This window comes from Scleropages formosus, chromosome 24, assembly GCF_900964775.1.
Source record: "Scleropages formosus chromosome 24, fSclFor1.1, whole genome shotgun sequence".
Taxonomy (NCBI): Eukaryota; Metazoa; Chordata; class Actinopteri; order Osteoglossiformes; family Osteoglossidae; genus Scleropages; species Scleropages formosus.
Window position 1 is genome coordinate 19,404,550 of NC_041829.1, and position 24,247 is coordinate 19,428,796.

The window sequence follows — 24,247 nt, forward strand, 5'->3', positions numbered from 1 at the left end:
AGAAAAATAGACAGTATTTGGGACAATTCTTTTATTTGTTTTAAAAAAGAAATACTGTGCCATTGTAACACAAGCACAAAGACACAGTGTCTTTCCCACCTAGTATAAAATTTGCTAAATTTACAATTAATACAACATTCCTTGCAAAATGTGCCAAACAAATCTTTAAGGCATTCAGAATTCAAGAACACTGGAAAATAATTGCACTGCAAACTGTAGAAGAACAGTAATTCATTTAATTACAAGTTTATTGTTTAGTTCAAAATACTTCTGAATTTTAGTTCAGAACTACAGTACACATTTTAACATGCTTGCAATTATAAATAAATTTCCTTCCCTCAGTAGAACACAATACAAACGTTTCTGTTGGATGACCGACCAAGAGGGATGTATGAACGTCGCGTCGTCATTCTGGAGCTCAAGAAGTGCTAAACGCAGCGCTCGCCTCCAGTTAAGACATATCTCGATAAAGCACCTTTTTTTGTTTCAAAGTTTTTAGCGCAATTGCCAATCCTGTCCTTATTTATAGCTGGAGCCCGGCGCACCTGTCCATTTTACCACAGAAAGAGCTGGTCCGAGAACACTCCGCTCCTCATAACTCATAACTACAGTGCGTTTCCGTTTCCAGTTCGGAGCATGAATTCTCACCTCCGTTAAAAAGAGCCTTGCGACACTGTTGGGGTGCAGATACAGGGTCAGGAATGGAAGTTCTAAGGCATCGGCCAACCTGATGCTATTCGTGTAGGCCTTTAGAGACAGTGTTAAAGCTGCTCCGGATCTCCGCCGCGTTCACAAAGAGAACGATGCAAAATCGAGATCGAAAAAGCAACGTTTCAATTGGACTTGTCTCCATCCCTCTATAGGAACAGAAATGGCACCGGCAGGCGACTGGACACAAATACCCTTTATTTCATGGTATGTCAAGGCTATTTTTTCTCAAAGCCCTGGGAACTCTCGGCAAGCTCTAATTTTTATAGCGGAGAGGATGTTACAGGCCACAGGTGGCCAAGCCACATACCCAGTAAGCTAAAATCATTTGTCCACGGAAAATCAAACATCATCTACGGTATAACAAAAAAAGAATAAGACAGCCAACAAAGAAAATAACACACGTTTTTCTGCAAGCTGCGCAATTCTTGAATACTAACTGTCGTGCACATCGACGAGGGCCTGACTACTGATGGGCAAAGTAATGAAGGTATTTAACCTTGGATTACTCATTGGCCTCGGTCATACCACTGGCTTTTTTAAAAACAATTATACTTGAACAGCAGTAATAGGCTAAGCTGTGGAGACCTCGCAGTGCAGATGTTCTGGACTCCAGACGAAGAAAAAAAAAAAAAAAAAAAAAAAAAAAAAGGCCTGCTTTAAACCACTTCGGAGCCAAAAATGCCAAAACTGTGAGGCTTAGTGCAAATTCTCATTCCACCTCCATGATGATATGTCGAGAGGCTCAGTAATTTTAGTAAAATGCTGACACCGTTACATGAAATTTACTCAAACGACAAGCAAGGAAAAGGTATAAAAGGGTTTAACGTTCTCAATGAATACATTTTCCAAAAAAATAGGGGTACATAGTCAAATTTCTAAAAGTACACAGTGCACAATTTCACTTTCTTGATTGGTATCTTCAGATGTTCGCTTCCCACACTTTGGTAAAAGTCACTTTTACTTTGGGTCCCTCCTTGCAAAATTCCTTCTCTCGTCATTCATTTCCCGGTTTACGAGCAGCAGCAGCAGCACATGTTGATCATCAGCTCGTACGACATGGGAGGCGGGACCGCGAGCGCATCATTTGTACCTCACAGTAAACGAATTACGCGTCGAAGGAAGCTGCAGATCGGAATTCTGTTCACCAACTGAACGTTTCCGCCGGAATCGCTGCGAGTCGCAAATGAAGCACTTAAAATGTGTAAATGTTGTCTCTTTCAGCGATGATTCAGAGAAGCGAGTACCATGTTTGTGTAACCCTGGTAAAATCCCAGATGTGACTGCGCCCTTGTGCTTTCCAGGGTATCTTCCTGCTGTTTATGTATACCTGCGTGGCGCAAGGCTCGTCCGGCGGCTCCACGCCGCCCTTAGGTGCTGCGTCAGGTGCGACCGGACCGCCTCTCTCATCCGGCCTGTTAAAACTATTAGCATTAGGTTCCTCTCAACGCCATAAAAACACTGCTCGACAAACAGTTTATCCTGTTTATTCTAAGTATTTCACTGTTAAACTACAGTGACATTAATGAAAGATCGATGGCAACGGTGCTCTAATAAATACACAGTATTAATTTAAATTAGGCTTTTCTAAGCTCTTAAGGTGCTCTTACACTCCTATCAAGTGTGCTTACCAGTCAAAATTAGTTGGAAAATCCTATTATGACACAGTAGGATCAAGTATTATGCCTCAACAAGGAAAAGAGCCCAAATCCCTTTAGTGTTTCGCTTCACGGGACCCACATGATGAAATGAACGTAACAAGAAAACTTGAAGTTAGAAAGACAAGGTACCGCGGTAAGGTCATAGTTTTGCGTCTAACTTTAGTCCCTCGTCTCGTTTAATTGTTCCCGTGAAGCTCGGCCGCAGCTTGAGAAATGCGGTATATTGCCGATGCGACGCACAAGAACAACGCGATCCGTCTGCGACGCCACTTGCGGAGTCTTGGGTGCGAAAGTGTCGCCCGCCGCTCCGTTAAGAGCTTTGGCTCAAGGTGGATTTCTTTACACCCCTCAGTCAGGTCCTGCTACTGCACTTAAGGAGAAAATTAAACGTATATTACAGAGAACTCCAGGTGTGTTTAAAGCTAAGATTAATTTCAACAACTCTGGAAATGTGTCTCACAAAAGGATGTGAAGCTGCAATTATAGCCACACAACAGAAAAGCATCTCCCTCCCCTCCAAAGGCAAAGAAAAAGAAAAAAAAAAAAAGGGAAAAAAAACAAAATCATAAAGGCTTTTCTTTTCCTCGTTCTCCAACGCTCCTTCTCCAAGCGCTCGTACCGCGGTGACACCTTTAACCACTCCTGTGGCTGCCGTCGCCGGTGCGCTGCACCCGGGCCACGATGGCCTCGCGGGAAACAGTCTTGCACTCCTTCGCCAGGCCCAGGAAGCACATTAAGTCGATGAAGCAGGTGGTGAGGTTGAGCTTGCAGCCGAACTCGCTCGTCGCGTAGTCGTATGGGAAGGTGTGGTGGTAGTTGTGGAACCCCTCGCCTGCGACCGAAACAAATGTTGGTTGAGGATCCCGTCACAAAACCATTCAGACAGAAAAGCACTTGTCTAGTTGATAGCGAAGATGCGTGCGGCGCTTCGCATCTTCGCTAACCAATGTTGCATGTGACGGAACAACGCAACCGCAGCCTCTGCGAATATTTTTACGTGAATTCTTTATTCGCGTAAAGAATCTAAGCCAGCTACGTCGTTTTTTTCCAGAACGTCCGGTTCTGGAATGTTCCCTCCACCCTTTGCTTCCAGGATAGGCCCTGGACCACCGCGACCCTGCACCGGACAAGTGATTATCGATAATGGACGGATGGATGTTGAGCCATTCTTACCGATGGCGCTGAAGGTGACGAACTTGTTCTCCCTGGGGTTGATGTTCTTGTCATACGGTCTGTTACCCCACATGTGGGCAGCACTGTTCACCAGCCAGGTGGCATTGAGCACCAGCGCGTACCTCAGCAACCCGGGGACGAAGTAGCCCACCCACAGGGACTCCCCCCACAGGCACCAGGGCACCATCATTGGCATGCAGAAACACATGAGGAGCACAGAAGGCTTGTAGTACCTGCAGAAGAGAGTTCAGAATGGGATCGGTGTTCCTTATAGCATGCAGTTCCCCAAGACACCACTGGAGGCAGCAGAGGGCGTAGTGGTTAGTGGTGTAGCTTCTCAGCTGACAAACACAGGTTCACATCACACGTCCTACTGTAGTACCTTTGAGCGAGGTACTTACCCTCCATCGATATGGTAAAAATGCCCCAACTGTATAGTTACGTACATCATTGTAAGTCGCTTACTGTACAAACCTAACGCTGTGAGCTGCTTAGCAGAAAAACATCAGCCATATGTTACATAGATTAATAATAACTTTTTAAGCACAACAGCACTGTCATGCTGCGGAAAAATTAAGCAAAAAAATAAGCTCGTTTGCAGATACTCCCAAACTCACCAAGTTAATTCCAGACAAAAAAAAAAAAAAAAAAAAAAAAAATTTATGCACGGCCTAGAAGTGTCCCGAATTTGGTGCAGCCACTCAAGGTGCAAAAAAAAAAAAAAATCCACCCCCCCCACCCCCATTATCCACCAATACTTTTTGATATTTTGCCATGATGAACTAGGTCCCACTGCTGCACATTTCTGGAGGCCCAAGCAGCAGGCTGGGAGAAAGTTCCTAGGGGATTCTGGGAGCTGCTGCTGCCTATGGAAATGTTCACACTAAATAAACCGATTCGTTTTTTACCCGCTGGATCTCAGTGACGGAACACAGGGACATCGGCTTCCTCACAGTTGCTCAAGGGGTTTGGCCTCCCGTCACCTGACCTTACCGTGAGGTCAAGAACCCCGCTTAGCCCCCCACCCACAGTTTACCAGCAATGAGAGAAGGCAAGTTTTAATGCAGAAAAGCAAAAATACATTTGATTGTGGATTTTAATGTATTGTTTTGGTTGTGTGTATTATTGATAACTTTATCAAATAAAGTTTGGAAAAAAAAAATAAAGTACACTGGAAAATTCCGGAAAAATTAAAGCCCTCGATGACACACTGATAACAATGTGTGTTTGTATGCGTTAAGGTCAACTAGTTGGATAATTTAATCCAAGGAAATCACGAGGTACTGAGGAATAGCAAGAGATTCACGTACTTTCGCTGAAACATGACCACTTTGTCCTCCTTCAGGTCGCTGAACTCCAGCTTCTGGCCTTTCTCGATCACATCGGGATGCTTGCGAACTAGGAGCCACCCGATGTGGGCGAAGAAGAACCCCCGGCTGGCATTGTGCGGGTCGGCATCCGTCTCCGAGTACTTGTGGTGAACTCTGTGGTCCCGAGCCCACTCAAAAATGTCATTCTGCGTGGACAACAGCATTTACATTTTCTCGTTACCCTTGAGCAAGGTACTTGCCCTGAATTGCTCCAGTAAAATAACTGGAAGTAGCTTAACGTTGCAAGTCATTTCGGAGAAAAGCATTAGCTAAATGGATAAATGTAACGTAAATGGAAATGCATAGCGAGTGGAACCATCACCTTGTAGTAGAAAGTCCCAGCTGCGAACCCCACCTCCAGCTGTAGTACTCTGGAGTACGATACTTACCCCGAATTGATACAGCTAAAAAAAATTACCCAGCGGTATAAACTGGTAAACCTTTATGTGCACCTTAATATTTTAAGTCACTTGGAAGTAAAGTATCAGCTAACTAGAGAAAAAATAATGAATATAGTGAAAATAAAACAGCATTGTGCATCATTGCTATCCCCGATACCTCTGAAAGCAATACGATCGTGATCAGTGACACAGAAATGTGACGACGACCGTGTGGGGGTGGAGGGTGTCACATTACCCTTTGGCACATGCAGCGACTAGGTCCACTTTGTTCGATGGGAGCACTTTTACCTGGAAAGCCATGGAATTGGCGATGGCCAGGAAGATTCGCAGAGGTAGAGAGGCCTTGTAGGACCTGTGGCTCCATAATCGATGGGCTCCGGCCGTTACCCCTAAAGCACTTAAGAAAAAGCACAGCAAGGCTGCGGGCAGAACAGGGAAACAAAGGAACACACTCAGTCACTGTGTACCACGGTGCTCCCCGTCCGCTTAAAAACTTCACAATGGCACTACTTTCCTATTTTTTTTTTTTTTTTTTCCCTTCTGCAGTTTGCTCTTCTAAATCTGCTGAATTTCTTTGCTGTTGCTAAAGGCTGCTTAAAACGGGGGAAATTCAGGAAAAGAGCCAGGCTCAAATGTTGGCTCAGAGGGATACTGTTGTTGACTGATCCAGCAGACAATGGGATGTTCATGGCATCTGCGATTGTGCTTTGTTCCCCAAATGCAGTATTATGCAGTTTAGGGACAGTAAAAAATAAAAACAAAAATAAAAAAAATTATTCAGCTGCAAGTTTCAATTTTTAAAAGAGACTCTTCGAGTCACGCATACCTGTAGGCGCGTGTCGTGTGGAAATCGGCAAACGGCAGCGTAAAAACTGCTCTTAAACCACGAGCAAAGCGCTCGGTCGTAGAGGACGCAGGTGCATTTTATCGAAGAACTTTTATTAAAGGCAATTAATAATTTACCAGCTCCTTCCAGTGGTACCGACGGCAAGAGCTCATCCTCCTCATGAGAGCCACTATACATGGTAAACTACACACCTCACTCTTCACCTGTTTGACCTCATTATTAAAACCAGAATGAGTGTCACAAAAGCAATAATAATAATAATGTTATCAATAATAAGAATTCCAAGGTTTTCAACTTTAATTAAGAATCCAGCCATATGCAACATTCAAAAGGCAAAAAATGTACACCGGTGACATCAGAACTGTGTCTTTATGGACTTTGTCAGCGTATCAATGTATGAAAAAAATCTTTTATCCTGCTCTGACACCATGATCCACATTAAGGATTCACCCTCCAGCAGCCAGGCAGTGGAAATGAGAGGGAAAATCCAGAGGAGCAGCATCAGGTTTTTTTTTTTTTTTTTTGGTTTGTCATTTTTTAATAGAAAACAAAGGGGAAGGAGAACAAAGGCATCACTTACACCAGGCCAAGGTCATCGCCGTGGCGGAGGGGATGACGAAGAACCCGTACGCAGCGCCCACATGCAGCAGGGACATGAGAATCACGTTCCTCCACACGATCTGCATCGGAGGCTTCGGTCCCTCTTTCTCTCTGTACGTGTCATCGAAGACATCCTCCGCGAGGGGCGCGTCCCCGTCCGCGTCCGCGCGCCACTCCGCGTGCCTGCTCCTCACTTCCGTCTGCGTCTCGCTCATTCTTTCTTCTTCTCCCGTTTTGCACCGGCGCTCCGATTCACGAACCGGCTGGGGAGCGACACGCAGACGTTTTTTTTTTTTCCATTTTTGGCCACACTCGCACGCAACCTGCCTCATCGTGTGGACCCCCCCCCTCAGTGACAAGCCGGGTAGCGCGCGGCCCCCCGGCGTCGATTTTACCGCAAATTTGGTCGCATTATTATTATAATATTAAGTCTAAGAAGATGAGAAACGCATCAGTTTGTTAGAAAGGTACAGCTGTAAAACACACGGATGCGCCCTGCGGAGCGGTTCATTGTTCCACATGTTGCCACTGACTTACCAGATGCGACGCAGATGATAATGTGGATGGAAAAAAGCGCGGATCCCTGTTTCTGCTGCGCACAAACTCGCAACTGCGACTCGTCGCTTCTGGGACTTGCAGCGCTGCGGCTCCTCCGATGCTGCTGATGTAGTTTTGGTGAGGTCTCTTCGGAGGCTCTGATTGGCTGAGCGGCGCGAGCGCGACCCGCTTCCCCGCAGCTGATTGGCTCGCTTCTATCTGCTGTTCACCTTTTTACGGTCTTATTCATTTCCAGCAGGAATTAGCGCTTTCCGAAACGAGCGCATTGGTAATTTGGGCTCTTCTAATGCAATGAGGGCATCATGTGACGGTGCGCGGACGTGTCATCTCATCTAAAATATGGAATTTTAGCGAGATGTTTATTGTGTGTCAGTGTCCAGAAGTAACCCCTCAGAATGTAGGTCATGTATCCCACCCACCCCCCCGTACAATACTAACGAAGGGAAATGGGTGTGATGACAACTCCCAGGTGTAAAACATGAACAGACTCGTTGGATTCTGCGTTTGCGCAATTACAAGTAAGTGTGTGTGTGTGTGTGTGTGTGTGTGTGTGTGTGTGTGTGTGTGTGTGTGTGTGTGTGTCTGAAAGCCGTAGTCGGTAGTGTAGCTTCAGAACACAAGCATCATTCTATCACTTTTTAATCCTCCACGATCTAGAAATAAAGCCAAAAAAATCTTTCTTAAACATTTCTATGTGCCTCAAAACTCTGTATGACTTGATACTTTAGTGGCAATAAATAACTGTACAAGAAAAAAACACAGAGCAGGAATTTTACGTTTGTCATTTACTGTATGTTCCCACATAAATGGTAAATGTAATGGGGTCATGCAGAATTTCACACCAAATTCCTTAATGGAATCTCAGTATCTAAGTTTATACCGGTATACATAATTCTTCCAGAGTCTTCTAACCTTAACGTCCTGCATAAATCAGTGGCATTTTCTATCATATCTGGAGACGCACGCAAGGAATGCAGCTCCACAGTGAAAGCAGGTGGCAGAGGTTTGAGAAAAAAATAAGTCCTGTTTAGTCCTCTTTACAGCAACACCCACCCAGCGCTGTCACAGAGTGAACTGTAAATACAGATTATCAAATTATTCACAGTAAACTTCTTAGGTGTTGATATGGGCTTTCTCTTAATCCCATTGATTGATCTCACAGAGCAGTGTGGCGCTTGAGGAGTTTCAGGAATTTAAAGCACTTAATAGAATAACCAAGAGACTGAGAGCTCAGAATGATCTTTCCTGCTCACACCTTTACCCAAGTTACTAAATGAGACTTCACTGAGTAAACCACCGATGTCCGTATATAGCTAAATAACAGCAAAACAGAGAAGCACCAGCTGAACTCATACACATGAACGCACTTTCAGGCTCGCCTTGATTTATGCACAGAACTCATATTAGTTCTTCATAGACCCACATGTATCCATTTCACATGAACATCTGACACTGCCCATCATGGCCCTTTCATATGCACATCCGGCACTGTCGATTCTCAACTCTGCCTATCAAATATTTATTGCTGAAATTAATTAAAACGAATTCAGTAGGGTTTTTAATTACACAACCAAACAAAATGTAGTTTTTAAGTACAAGAAGATTTCGGATGAAAGGAAAAATAGAAAAAAAGGCATGAAGAGAAAATGTTAGTTAATATGTATAGAGCCTAAAAAGTGAATCTGGAGTACTGGGAATTCAGATGTTCACTGTTGTTGGTGTTGGGATTTTACAGACTTTTTTTAATATCCCAGGATGTGTGAATCAGCTCTTTACATGCGTGTCTCTCCATATCGGGATAACTAAAGTGCGTCGAAAGTGGAAAACGCGACTCCTTTGTGCCACCTGGTGGACATTCGTGTGTTAAAGGATGATAATAACTGTTTGCTCTTATTTTATGATGCTGTACCTCCTCGGTATTTGAAAATACATAGCAAATAAAATGACAAATTATTAGAAATAAACGGTTACAAAATAGAATTTCCCCAAAAACGGTTTTCCCCCTCGATCTTTTTTATTAAACAATTCAGCAGAATTTCATCTGAAGTGAAAATTTCATCTTTCATCTGAATTTCCAGTACTCCAGTAAAACAGCAATAACATGCAGATTTGTGGTGTTTAACGTCCGGAACTTCTTTCCCCCTCTTAAATGTGCAACAAATTCTGTAGGATGGAGAAAAATAATAATTATGAAAAATATATGTTTAATCGCATGTGATTTCTGAAAGACAGTGATGACTGAACGGGGAGTAATTTGGTAAGGCAAAAGTGAAATTCAGTTAGAAACGCAAAGTATGTAGCAAAGTATACAGTGAAACATGGTGTTTGTGTGTCATTGTTCTGTATCAAAGTAGGTTCGGACAATTGTTGAGGACAGACGATTTTGATGCACTTGTCGCGTTCAGTTCCATTTTTCTGTCCCGGTGTGTGGCACTGCATTTAGGCAGATTAGCATTAGTTTTAGACTAATTTTTAGAAAATTACAGTTGTAATTCCTGAATCCTGGCAGTAAAAAAAAAAAAATCTGTTCGTGGAACACTACAATGTGAATCATGTCACCGGTTACACTGTTCCCCTACACAAAAGAAAAAGTACAAATCACGCTAATATTTTATACGTAAAGTTATTTTCTGTTACTGTGGTTTTGGAAAATTTCACTTTTATTAAAGGAAATGAAGTTGCAACGAGTACACTTTAAGTCTTTTATTTTGAAATGTAGGCGCCGACGAACACCGGATGTTTTGCTCTTAATTATTCAGCGCTTCATCTTCTTGTAGTGTCACGACTTCCGCTACAACATAGTGCGTTCGTGTTCATGCTACATCTTTTATCTCGGCATTTTGCTGTCATACTACGCATCTATAATAACATTTCTAGGTAAATGTGGCTGTGATTATAATCATGTCAACACGTCCAAGCAAATAAATATCGCCGTAAATTAACCATTCTCTGCCTCAGTCGCTTGATGCGCAGACTGCGTCAGAGATGATACGCATACGGGCGTCTGGTTGTTTCTTGCTGCTTAAGATAGCATCAATCGCATGGTAAGAGACAAGCGTTGTTGGTGTTACGATGAAGACTAATACAGAATGAACAATAAAACGTAACTCTACATTGTTAAAACGACAATATCAGAGTACTGCGTGCCGCTGATTTTGTGCAAAGCGCTGGACGTGTTGGAACGAGCTCTCCGTAAAAAAACTACAATCCCCATGTTCAGTCCTGCAAACCAGAACTTGTGACGAAATTATCCCTGAAGTTGCAGATTTTAAACACTGTGCATAACTTCCTAGAAAAGTTCCAGATCCGAGGCTGTCGCCTGTTTCGGCAGTGTAGCTAAGCAACAGAACTGACATCACAGACTGAAACTTTTGCGCTTGGGACCCTTCGCCGGTTCTTAATTACGCGTTACTTAATTGCCGGTGACGCCATCACTGTGCGCCCTCCTCGTTAACAGCGGTTCCGCAATGGAGGTAAACAGAGACGAGGCGAAGCGCTGTGTGGATATCGCCTTCATCGCGCTCAAGAACAAGCAGCTGGACAAGGCTGTGAAGTTTCTGGAAAAGGCCCAACGGCTCTTTCCTACTGACGAGGCTAAAGGTGAGTGGATATAAATTATAATAATACAGTACCGGATTAACATCGATCGACAGGATGTGACTCGAGCCTGGGCCTGAGTGAGTGACAGCTATTCTACTACATTTCAGTCAAAATCCGAGAGCAGATTCAGCTCGAACACACGCTGTAGTCCAGCAGGAAAAGCCCAGTAAGAAAAGTTAGTCTGGAACTTTATTAATTTGCTACCCAAGACGGACACAGAATCTCACACACTAGTGTCACAGACACGGACAGTACACTTTGAAACAGCAAAACATGCAGATTTGTGGTGTTTAACGTTCGGAACTTGTTGTAATAAATTCCCGTAACGACAATTAACTAAGTCGGTTATGGGAGTGTAGTAGAAGAGAAAAACAGTAAGGAAAATCTCCGATGCGCTCCGGTACTGTAACGTCCAGTCGCAAAGCATTGTGGGATTGCAGCCATCGCCTCGCGCTCATGTCCGCATAATAATAAAAGGAAAATTATAGGCGACCTAATTCTGCACCCTGTTATTCCTTCATCAGGGTGACATTTACATGTTTGTTTATTCTTTGCTCAGGGTGGTGGTTTTAGCTGGTTTATACACAGGTTGTCACCAGCAGTGTGTGTTTTTGGTGCATATTGTTGCACAAGTTCTGCTTAAATATCGTAATTAATTTGCCTCTTACTGTCTATAAAAAAAGGGGGGGGGTGGGACTGGTGAACTTTAAGTGGCTTTTTTTAGTGTGCGAACGAGGTGTCTTTGGGAAGCCTTATGGACCAGAACTGCTGTTGATGTAGAGACAAAGTATTAAAGACAATTAAAGATTTCTTTCGCATTTTAAAAGGTACAGGGCTTTCATTGCATATGAGCCTTTATTGTTTCTGAAATGTCCATTAGTTGTGTCTTGTTGCTCTCAGAAGTGGGAGCACAATTACATTTACATTTATTCATTTGTCAGACGCTTTTCTCCAAAGCAATGTACATCTCATCGAAAATACAATGTGTTCATTGTATTAGGAGAAAGAGGCACAGCTGCAAATGTGTGATTCTTAAGTACAGTTAGTTTCCTTCACCATTTGCACCGATGTTCATCACACAAATAGTTACATGAAACTTTACCAGAATATCGCCGATTCCTAATTACCTTCCTAGTAGTTTTTTTTTGGAAATGTATATAAACATTTACGTTACATTTCTGGAGTGGCTCTGTAAAGGACTAATCCGAGCATCATCGTGAACATGTATACCTTACGGGCATGAACAATTGACTCCCATCCGCTGACAGTGTAACACGGAGTCCTCATTTGACTGACATCTCTGTAACCTCTGTGAGTAAACAGGCAGTCGGAGAGGGAACTACTTATTCAGCTGTTACACCCGACACAACTGTAAATAACTAACCCGTGTTTATCTGATACAAATGTCAAGGTAACTTTTATACTATTAGATATGAGACTTTACGAGTTGATACAGTGGCGTGATTTTACTGTATCAGTTCAGAGTCTGATCTGATACAGTAACATCACCCTGCTGTATCGCTACAGCCCACTACAACAGAATTGCTATTCACACCAATAAATTTTGGATTAGAAGTCCATCTCCTTAACCACTACACTGCCTTTGTACGTTCTAATGTACATTTATCATCATTTCATATATACCCACTAATAAACTGTGTGCAGTTTGTTGTTTTGTTTATTTGACCCTCTCATGCAAAGTGACTTACAGTATTTGACACATTTATGTTGTGCACTATTTTTTCCTGGGGGACTTTGGGTTAAGTATCTTGATCAAGGATACTACAGTAATGAGGAGTGGGGTTCGAACAGCAACCTTCAGGCTACAGGTCCGTGTCCTTTAAACTCTGCCGTTTTCTGTAAATGTGCAAACTAACAGATTAAAAAAAGTAATGTTATGTTATTGTCGAGGGGCTGTGGTGGCGCAGTGGGTTGGACCAGGTCCTGCTCTCCGGTGGGTCTGGGGTTCAAGTCCCACTTTGGGTGTTTTGTGACGAACTGGTGTCCCATCCAGGGTGCGTCCCCCCCCAGCCCTACGCCCTGTGTTGCCGGGTTAGGCTCCAGCTCCCCGCGACCCTGTATGGGACAAGCAGTTCAGACAATGTGTATATAATTGTCTGATGTCTGACAGCACAACAGTGCGCTTGGTGTTCTGTTGCCGAGTGATATTGCTGTAAATTAATAATCAACTCTGAAGCCACAATGTGAACAAACATGCTTGTAAATTCCAGGAGGCAGTTCAGTTAATGAGGATCTGGCTTTTTGAAATAATAATAATAGTAATACTCACTGGTAAGGATTACATATACAAAATGATTTTTATTTATATTTGATAAGCTTGGAAGTAGTAGTATTGCTTTCCTTACGCAGTGTGGTGAATTTCACCAGTTTACGCAAAACTCGGCTTTGTGGTGAGACATTTCAAATGATTATTTTGCTGTGATTGCTATCTAGTTGGCATTCTCTTTTGTACTTTTGTTCCAAATACACTAAGTTTATAGCTGGACATGTTTCCTCATGCAAATGAATGCGCATACACATGTACACACATTTATTCATTTTGCTGATGCTTTTCTCCAAAGCAACTTATAATGTTAAGATTACAATTGTTACAAGATGCGATTATTAATTCACTGTTGTTTTATACAAAAGACTCTAGAGGGCACAATGTGGCAAAAATCACTTTCTGCAGTGTTTGTGCAGGAGTTTTAATGCATAGCAAGAAATAAGCCTACTGGACAGTTCACATACAAAATAGTAATATCCATATTCTGTTCAAATACAATAAAAATCAACAATTGACATGTACTACTCTTTTTTTCAGCTAGTATGAAAAATCTGTATAGCATTGCCAAAAATTTCACCAACTTATCTCTTTTGCTAGTTAATTGTTTAGTTTCCTAGTAATTTTATTGTACTGGTGATTTGTAAATAGATGTTTAGTGTTAAAATTTATGACAGCAGCCAGTTTTTATATTGTGCTTCGAAGAGGTTGTGTAATACAGCGACCACAAATGTTTCTTTCTTCCTCTGTATCTTTTGACAGAGACTGAGGGTAGTGGTTTATATTTTGCTCAGAATAACAAAACCCTAACCACATGGCTAAGATATTTACAGGCTACTGCCAGTTTGCATTTATGGCTGCATCATATTTGTAGTGCTCATGGTCTGTTAAGGATTTTGTTTGTTTCCTTGAACTATTACAAAAGTCTGGTTAATACAGATTTTTTTCTCAGATCTGTTTTATGTAATGATCTTATCCTCTATGCACCTTACTTCACATTTTCTGAGAATGCACTAAAACAAAAGTATCCACTTAAGATGAAATTTCTGAAAAATTATTCTAAAAATTAGTTTTAAGCAGCATTGTTTAATTTTAAATAAGTATCTGGAGCAGATCAAAACCGTGTCCTTACTTTAGTCATTAACTCCAGGCAGAATGCCCTTGGTACTTTATGGGTTCTTTGTTCAGAGGTGTTTAAAGTTGCTCGGCTCTCATCTTATTTCTCAGCTCTGCTGGAGTCCATTGTGAAAAATGGGAAACCTTCTAGCCCAGATGAAGACCCAGGGCTGCGACAGCGAAGACCCGCACAGGGCAACGGCACGGTGCCCGAGGAGAAGGCCACAGACTCGGCCAAGGCGTACACTTCAGAGCAGCTGGATGCAGTCAAGAGGTGTTTCAGATCTGCCTTTCTGCAGTTAGTGTGTTTGCACATGCAAGTTCAGCCTGGCAACTATATGACTGTAAAATTGCTAAAATTGGAATATCAGTCTACGTCCTTTGAGGACCTTGGACCTGTGCATAGCATCATGAAATCTGCAGATTATCAGGGCTTTTAGGAGTGCAATGTCCAAGCCAGTGTTTTGAAACTGGGTGTCAGAGGAGGGTGCTGTGTGACCCAGCAGTTTAGTGATCCGCAATGTGACTGCAAAAGCAGGAACGATGCAGAAAGCTAACTGGTATTTACTTACAGAAGTAAAGAAGTGTTGAGGCAGCTCGAGTCTCTGAAGGTTGTGCAGTGCAGTACTGATTCTTATCCATACCTTTTTTTAACCCAAAAATAATCTTTTGAAATATTTTTTCTGTCATATTTTAGTATTAAGTTTTCAGTGAAATGAATACAATGAGTACTTTTTTCTGCTTATTTTAAGAGATTAAAATTGCTTGGGTGCCAGTAAATCTGACCACAGCTGTGTAATTTCACATACTACGGTCTCATCAAAGCTATGAGCTAAATAAAGAACGAGAATATCATAATACTAAGAAGGAATATTTCTCAAAAGTCTGTTTACTAAGAATTTGTGTATTAAGAAAAAGTTTTTGGCGTTCATTTTAGAGTTGCAGCTGCTGATGAGGCTGTCAGGAGGGATCTCAGTTGGCTTTATGTCAGGGATATACTGTATGTTTACTACCCACTTCACAGTTGTTGGGTGAGTTGCCCTCAGGACACCCCTTAATTGGTGCTTTAGAGTATTCTACCCCGACTGTTGTCCTCGTACCTGGAAGCCACTTCAGTTGTCCATGAGTCAGGGCCTTACAGATGCATTTATTGTTGCTTGTGTCTTTCTTACATCCGTTTTGAATTCATTATAAAATTTCACCTGTTAACATGTGTCTTGTTTTGTGTAATCTGGGGAAAGTACTTTCTTGTTGAGCGTGTTGAATCTCATCAGGCAAAGCTGCCTAGTAAGCATTATGTGAAATGAACCTGCCAGACAGGTGTCCACCTGTTCTACTGCTCTTATGGACCAGCATGTTGCTTTGTAGTAGCTTGATGAGCCACCTTTCCAGGGAGCCTTGTCTTGCTGATCAGACAGCAGTGTGGGCTGTGGTACTTGCTGGAACCTGATATTTGTCCTTTACCTCCTCCCATTCAGAGGGACACAGTTGTACCTTTATATATAATAGTTTCATAGTGATGTAAATAATGTAAAAATATGCATTTCTGATACATTTTAAAAACTGTAATATTCAAAGATGTAATGGCAAATAAAATTTATTCTCAGTATATTAAGTTGTTGCTTTTTATATATTGAAATCTGTGCTATATGTCTAGGTTTTTTTTTTTTTTGTTAAGTGGAAACTATGTAGGAAGTAAGAAAGAAAGGTTTGTAGGTATTAGACAAAGTTTTAAATGATTTGTTTTGAAATGTGCCCCTATTTTAAAGAGTTCTCCATTTATTCTCATATCAGAAACATACAATATTGTCAGTACTATTGCTTTCCATGGTCTTTTCTTGCCAGTTACTCATGATTGTCTTGTGCTCTTTGCAGGATAAAACAGTGTAAAGATTACTATGAGATTCTGGGAGTAAATAAGGACGCCTCTGAGGATGATCTTAAAAAGGCATACAGAAAATTGGCACTAAAGTTCCACCCAGACAAAAATCATGCCCCGGGTGCGACGGAGGCCTTTAAAGGTAAATACCCCTCCCAACGTAGTAAGATGTGTGTACCATGTTACTGCACTAGGTGGTAGTATTCCTGCTTTTCGCTATACTCAATTTCAAGCCTCAGATTGCTTCTAAAAATGTGCTTTGATGCACTTTTTGACTGTTTCCTTGTAAATATTCACAAGTGCATAAAACATAAAGCCTTACGCCCTGTGTTACCGGGTAGGCTCCGGTTCCCCGCGACCCCGTATGGGACAGGCGGTTCTGAAAGTGTGTGTGTGTGTGTGTGTGTGTGTGTGTGATTTATTATTGAATAGTCTGGAATTATTTAGTGAAAGACAGATTGTTCTGATTTTAAAACATATGGAGTTCCCACTCTACAGTGTTAATGCTGGCTGAAAAACTGCAGTGTGTAGAGAAATGCTGTATTTAGTTTTTCTTGCAGTAAATGATATGATATGATATATGTCATTAATGTGAACCAGGTTTTTCTAAATATCCCCAGTGTGGTGCTAAACTTTATCTCTTGGTACCCAAAACCCTTAATTAAAAAGTGATCTTTTGACATTTTAAGTGATTTTTACAGTGAATAATACATTTAGGATGCTCTAAGTAACATTATATATACATAATGTAGTGTAGGAGGCAACAACAAACGTGTTGCCTCCTACACTACATCTATAAAAAAAAATAAAAAATTTATAGGAAGGTGATCAGGAATCTTCTGTTCCGAGTTTTATGCGCCTACTTGTGTGATGAACATTGGTGCATGTAGTGGAAAGAAACAAAGTTTACTTAAGAATCACACATTTGCAGCTATGTCTCTCCTCCTCCTAATGTAATGCACAAATTGTATTTCTCTGAGATGTATGTCGCTTTGGAGAAAAGCGTCTGATAAATGAATAAATGTGAATGTAAAGAAAGCACATACTATACTGTTAGTGTTAAAGATGCATATCCGTATAGTATTTTCTTTAAAAACACCTTTTTTAAAACCATTTTGGAAAAAAAAAAAAAAATAGAGAACACACTTATTTCTGCATTTTGTAACTTTGGTCAGATAAGTTTAAAGTATGTGTATATCAGTGCGAAATCCCGCTACGAGTCTTCTGGCCCCTTCTTTTTTAGGAGGTCCCAATATCAGCAGTTGTAGCATTCAAGATCCTCAACAGGGGGCTTGGTGTACCTTGAAGCCTGAGCAGCATTACCTTGTATGGACAGGTTAACAGTTTAGGAGAGGGAAGTGCTGCAGTACGGGGACTTGTAGGGTTGCTGGAGCAGGTGTCGAGGTGAGGACAGGGAGGAAGTGGAGCACTCTGGCTGCTGTGGGGCAGGCAGAGTCCTGGCTGCAGTACAGCATGGTGGTGGGGACAGTGGCATCTGGGAGAGCAGGTTTGGGCAGTGTTCTGTTATGGCGATATGACAAAGTCCAAAGGAAGGAGAAGCACGATACAGAAGGACATGCGTACAGCAATGGAGGAAGAGGTGATGGCTATGATGGTATGGTTGCAGCACCAGGTCGCGTGGATGAGCAATTAACAAGTGCTTGAGGAGTAGAGCCCCACATTATTAAGTTCTTGATTGAGGCATTTTGCAGCACTGTCTAGTCCATCCAGTCTGAATAACTGGGAGAAAAGTGATTCTTCATCATGTTCATTATGTTTAAAGAAAGTGTCAGTGGAGCATGTCCTCAGCAGCTACCCACTAGCACTGAGTGCTCAAGGCTGCGCTGGAGTCTGTCTGTGGCAATAGCAAGCACTAGGACCTGCTGGCCAGCAAAGCGGGCTATGGGGTATGTCAAGGAAGGTGAAACGGCAGAATCAGCACCCAGTGCTAGTTCATGGCTCCTGGCAACAGCCTGATACTTGCAATTGATGTCTGACTTAGGAAGGCAGCTCAGGTTTCCATTAATCATCATAGATATATCTCTGAGCCCACACGCCGTGTTGCTCTGAGAAGTTTCTAAGCAGGTCACCCTTCTGGAGCTTAGAGTTCCTTGGGAAGAACTGATGGAAGAAAGATGGAGAAGTACGGGGAACTGGTGGAGCAGTGGCACTCAAAAGATTGTAGGATAAGGTGTGTGCCTATCGAAGCAGGGGATTTTCAAGGAAGTCATTGTATAGGGCCTATAGTGTGTTGGGTATGACAGGCAGCCAGAGGAGGGAGGCCATGAAGGTTGTTACTGAGGCTGTGGAGAGGGCATCTAGGTACCTGTGGATCAGGAGAGGTGAACCGGTGGTTCAAGGTAACGCTCCTCGGACACAGTCCAAGGTCTGATTAGCCCCGGTTGTGTTGCCTGGGCAAGGATGTCTGATGGTGAAAGACCCGAAATACGTCATGATCCCAGGTTACATCACTGGTGATGTGTCCATACGCACAGCAAAATGTATAATACAAATTGATTTTGAGCTGAAAGGCATCCTGCTGTTGGATATTCTACGTCCTTTAGAGAGATATGGTTGCCAATAAAGAGCGAAGTACCATTCAGCAGGGACCCTTTATACTGTAATTTACAAACTCCTTTTTAATCTTCTCTTTCAGCTTTAAAGATACTTTAATACATGTCCCTTGTAGTGTTTGGCAGTGTATGCTTTGCCCCTTTGCTCAGTCTGTTTTGTGATTTGTCCCAGCTATCGGGAATGCGTATGCTGTTCTCAGCAATGCTGAGAAGCGGAGACACTACGATCAGTACGGTGGAGAAAAGCCACATCCGTCCAGAAATGGGCAATACAATGCAGACTTTGAGGCAGACATTTCCCCCGAAGACCTCTTTAACATGTTCTTTGGCGGTGGATTCCCATCAAGTGAGTGGCTTCCTCTATTGCTGTTTTGTTGGTTTCTGGTTGGTTTTGGCTTAGTGCTCAGAGCACTGAACTTTGATTATTACATTTATGATGATTTTGATGGGTTTGACCTCTTCTACAGGAAGTGACTGCACTGTCTCATTGTATTTCCTTCTCAAGGTAATGTCCACGTATACAGCAATGGTCGTATGCGTTATACCTACCACCAGAGGCCTGAGAGGAGAGACCACCAGAGGGATGTAAGAGAACAGGACTTGTTTTCTTAAGGTGATGGGGTGAATTTTGTCCCAAAGAACAGCTATCCTGGGATTCACAACCTTGTGCTTTGTGCAGGGTGGCTTGGCCCTCTTTGTCCAGTTAATGCCTATCCTCATCCTCGTGGTCGTCTCAGCCCTCAGCCAGATGATGGTGTCTAACCCACCCTATAGCCTCAGCCTCAGGCCGTGAGTATTCCCCACCCTCCCTCTGACAAATATAGGGGTGTGTGTGTGCTTGTATGTGTTTGAGAAAGATCAGGAGAAGGGTTTTGACTTCTTGTAGCAACAGTAAATGGATTCTATTTGCCTGATCAGTGCCCAAGTCTCTTAGTTCATCTCTGGTTTGCATTTTTGCAGTTAATGTTTTTCTTTATAATAATACATGCAAATATTAACTATAATACAATAATAGTAGCATTGAAGCGTGCAATTATTTTAACAAAAGTTTTTTTTACAAGCTTGGATGTCAGGGTTACATTCACTTAAAATGTATATAGGTTTCTTCAGATCATCAGAAACAGAAGTTGCTCCATTCCTTATCCAGGAAAGCGTACACTGATTAAAAAACGCAAGGTACAACTGAGTGTAAACCAAAGACTAATTGCTAAAGACAGTGAAGACATGCCTTACTAGAAACATAATGGACAGAGGGGAGGGTATTATCTTTACCATGCAACTATATTTGAAAATCCATGCAGTCCACACTCTGGTGACTTAAGATGTGATACAGTTTAGCTGACTAGCCCTGTGCAAAGAGTGAATGTTACTTCAGCTCAGACAACAGGCCCAGTCAATACTTTATCACTTTACCATTTTTTGCAACATTTCACTGCACTTTTTTTCTTCTGTTTAAAGGGATTTTCATGCTGTTGGGATGTTGGCTATACTGTAAAACTGTGATCTGTGTCGTCATTAATGCCATTAACTGCATGTCTCTTTGTACTTGATTTTAATTCTCTAAAGCAGCCTTGCTGGGAGGGCCTATATTTAAAAACTCTACTGAATTGAAATGGATTTGTCTACTTATTAGCACTTGGAAGAACTCTTGTACATGGTAGACTTGATAGTATGATATCAGTCATATTTTGAATGCTTTTTCTCATCTGCTTTCCTTGACCTCTCAAGGTTAATGTAGTGTGGCAGATAGCTTAGGCTTTGTATTAATCCAGTGTCCTGAAATAGGGTGTCTGGCATTCATGATACACGTGTGACACCATTGCTTGTAGTGGTATATAGCTGATTTCTGGTCGTCTTTAGCGGTCACTTGATGCTTGAACCCAGATACGCTGTCAAGTGTGCTGTTTTATAGTACATCCTTACCTTAGTCATTGACTGTAAACCAGGACCAGAGAACGATGCCAGAGCGAAGTGCATGTCAGGACTGAGTCAATAAACTGTGCCATTTAGTTTTTCCAGTTATTCTGTGTTCAAGAGAAATGCAATGTGTCTGACGCTGAGAGATGCACTTGCCTACTTTCCCATTGCAGGTCAGCAGGTCACATTCACAAACGGCTGACGGAGACTTTGAGGGTCCCTTACTATGTGGGAGAGCATTTTAACAAGGAGTACAGTGGTGTGAATCTGAAAAGCGTGGAGAGAAACGTAGAGGACGACTACATCTCCAACCTCAGGAACAACTGCTGGAAAGAGAAACAACACAGTATGTTGCTTCCGAGATCCACACAAGAAAAACATTTTTCCAGTATTTTTTTTATTTTATTTTAAATATCTACAGTGTATGGAAGTACTCCATGACAGCTATTTTTAGACCGCTTGCTGTCAAAATATTCCATCTGACTTCTCAGGGCAAGTGGGGCTCTTTGCGATCTCCAGTTTGGAAGCCTAAAACATAGATGCAATTATTTGGTCCAAAAATAAGTAGTCTAATCTTATGAAGAATTTTATGTACAGCTGAAATGTATGCAGATTTTTTTTTTTCTTGTGACAATTTTTAATGTTGAATTTTAAGACATCAACCAGAAAACATTTCTAGCCATCATAATTTAATTATTACTAATAACAGTAATGATATGGTTTTGTGTCTTGCATTTCTCTCCTATTTTTGTCAGAAAATGGTGCTGTGCATAAGGTACAATGAAAAGCTTGATTATTAAATATAGACCTTTTTCCATTACATTGTTACTGGGTCTGCTGTAAGGAGCTTTATAGATCTTACAAGTTTTACTGATCTTTTTTGCTTTTCTTGGATTTATCAGATTTTTATTAATTTCGATTGTACATCTCCAGAGTCTATGATTTTGCCACGTGTTCTCTTCTAGTCCCACTCTTTATATCTTTTGTGGTTTTGACACAGTGGCACATAATGATAGTGGTGACAATACACAGCAGTAGCGTCCTGTCAGACCTTTAACAAAGTTGTGCTCGTGCACAAACTTGAGAAGTGTGATGTGTTTGCGGAGTGACCCCTTTTGTGTTGCAGAGGAAGGTTTGCTGTATCGGGCCCGATATTTTGGGGACAGCGATCTGTATCAGAGGGCACAGAAGATGGGCACCCCCAGCTGTTCCCGACTGTCTGAAGTCCAGGCCGTGTTGCATGGTTAAAAACACCAATTAGGTGCGCTGAAAAAACAATGCTGCCTCACTGAAATGTCCTTTAGGGTTCAGAAACACTACACTTTTAAGAACCCTAAATCATTTTTTTCAATACAAACGATTTTAGTGGTTTCACAGTGATAAATTGTTACTACACACACACACATTTTCAGAACCGCTTGTCCCATACGGGGTCACGGGGAACCGGAGCCTACCCGGCAACACAGGGCGTAAGGCTGGAGAGAGGGAGGGGACACACCCAGGATGGGACGCCAGTCCGTCGCAAGGCACCCCAAGCGGGACTAGAACCCCAGACCCACCGGAGAGCAGGACTGCGGTCCAACCCACTGCGCCACCGCACCCCTACTAAATTGTTACTATTAAAAACTAATTTTCTCACATTAAAAAAGTTTGGAAGTATGTTTGAAATACTTTAATTTTAAATATAATTTGCTTTTCATTTTACCTCTGGTATTTTTACTGTATATTTTTATGAAAAGGTCATGGATGCAGGCCGAGGTACTGGGTGTGTTTACTGACTCAGGCATGTTGCTACTGCTCTATGGAGGTCATGCTTAAAGAACGATCTCCTACTACTACTACTATCTCTTAAGATGGCAAATGTGGAATTTACATTACATAGTGCTGAGGATAACTGAGTTAGAAGGAAAACATGTTTAAACTATACGTGGGTCTAGTAATTTGGGGCTGTGGGTGGACATTTTACTACAGAATGTCAGTCATGGTGTGTCTAGTCCTTGGAAATGGGGAAATGTGACAATCTTATGTTTTCTATATATCCTTTTGACTTAATTGCAATTATTTGAACATTTTAGCTATTACAATGGTTTTAATGGTGTTTTTCCTGCCTTAGGTTGTTTTGAAGTCATTGAAAAGAGAAGAGGCACATTTTGCATCGTGTGTGAGAGAAAGAAAGAAGAGTGTGAGTGTGTGCGTGTGTGCGTGCGCGCGTGTCCGTCCTTCCACTGTGTCCATAAGGCATTGGACACTCCATACACTGTTGATGGAAAAGGATTTTTCTGGAGGGAATGACACACCAGGCTGTTTCCTCTGGCTGGAGACACAGAAGACAATGCTAGGAAGTGTAAATCAGATAATTTATTAAATCTATCCTGGATTGACACTTTTTCTGTTCAAGAAACAAAGTTTTCATATGTTCTTCTTCGCTTTTCCCGGTTTGTTCGTTATTCTCATGGAGGACTTTTACTGGACAAGAAGCGGGAGCCCCTGGTTTGTCCAAGTGTTCGTTTAAACAACGCAGGGAAGATCACGCTTCGTAATTTAGCATAGTTTTGTGTTCCATGGAAACAGGAGGCTAGTGTTGAACAGACTCATCCATTCGTGTTTCGCGTCAGTCCGGAAAAAGGTCTTTTTATTTTGAGAGCTGGATCGTTAAATGTGTTAATTTTAAAACAATTAAACTTTTGCCGAAGGATGTGGAAAGAAACGGTGTCTGAGTTTCCCTCGAGGTGCGCGCGAGGCCGGGACCGGCCGGATCGGCGCCAAAAGCGCGCGCCCTGTCCAATCCCCTTCCCCCCCCCCCATCGATTCACCAACGCCAGCGGCGGAGTTGTGACTGTTGCGCAAAGGAACGGAGTGGCGACAGGGCGCAGCGCACGTCGGCAGGGATGTGCTGTTAATGGATGGCTATCTGTGCTAAAACACACGTTCTTTAAAAAAGAGCGCGCTGGGATTCCTACATTATTCATTCGTGGATCGGTTGTAGGGGGGAAAAAATGTTGTCGGGTGTTTACTGACCGTACGTTGTCATACTGATGTATAGATACGTTGAGGTGACGGAGATACACGGTTACACGTACGACTCACGTACGTGTTTTAAAGTTAGGTCGTTCTACACGTACTGTATAAATTAAAATGTTATTCTATAGGCGTACGTTGTTTATATACTTACGTTTCTTCTGTATACACTATTTGCACTCCCATTTTTTGAGACGCTCGAATTGTGTGGACAAAAGGGTTTCTCCGAGTTTTCTAGAAACGTACTGAGAGCCTGAGGCAGTGGATGAGAATCAAGACCCGAACGCAGGTTCCCTTGTGTTAGAAAATGGGTTTTGTGGTTGTGTGGCGCTAATGAAAGAAAGGATATTAAGTGAAAGTCAAAGTGGGAAATTGTCTTACAAGTGATCGTGGAAATTAATTCCAAGTACGTTTGTTAACAGAAACAAGGCACTGCACAGAATAATTCGAAAAAAATATATTTATTGGTCATCATGTACAATGACTTTTACTAAAAAAGTACAAAAGTGCAATGTGAATATTTGAATATCAAATAAATTAAG

General features: G+C 42.1%; 2 protein-coding genes across 3 annotated transcripts; one reads left to right on the forward strand and one right to left on the reverse strand.

Annotated features, from left to right (window-relative positions):
* Positions 1 to 7,480, reverse strand: scd (stearoyl-CoA desaturase (delta-9-desaturase)). Its single transcript, XM_018761318.2, has 6 exons — positions 7,298 to 7,480; positions 6,741 to 7,023; positions 5,602 to 5,732; positions 4,853 to 5,058; positions 3,543 to 3,775; positions 1 to 3,201 (listed from the first exon to the last, which is right to left on the reverse strand). The coding sequence occupies exons 2-6, from the start codon at positions 6,973 to 6,975 to the stop codon at positions 3,002 to 3,004; spliced, it is 1,005 nt and encodes a 334-aa protein (XP_018616834.1). The 5' UTR covers positions 6,976 to 7,023; positions 7,298 to 7,480; the 3' UTR covers positions 1 to 3,001.
* A 2,626-nt stretch (positions 7,481 to 10,106) lies between these two features.
* Positions 10,107 to 23,382, forward strand: dnajb12b (DnaJ heat shock protein family (Hsp40) member B12b). 2 transcript variants are annotated; one of them, XM_018761105.1, is made up of 9 exons: positions 10,107 to 10,918; positions 14,430 to 14,592; positions 16,194 to 16,339; positions 18,943 to 19,116; positions 19,276 to 19,355; positions 19,450 to 19,559; positions 20,861 to 21,033; positions 21,814 to 21,948; positions 22,801 to 23,382. In XM_018761105.1, the coding sequence occupies exons 1-8, from the start codon at positions 10,786 to 10,788 to the stop codon at positions 21,933 to 21,935; spliced, it is 1,101 nt and encodes a 366-aa protein (XP_018616621.1). In that variant the 5' UTR covers positions 10,107 to 10,785; the 3' UTR covers positions 21,936 to 21,948; positions 22,801 to 23,382. The 2 variants fall into 2 exon arrangements, with proteins under 2 accessions (XP_018616621.1, XP_018616622.1); XM_018761106.1 differs by lacking the exon at positions 22,801 to 23,382 and adding an exon at positions 22,100 to 22,135.
* The last annotated feature ends 865 nt before the right edge of the window (positions 23,383 to 24,247 follow it).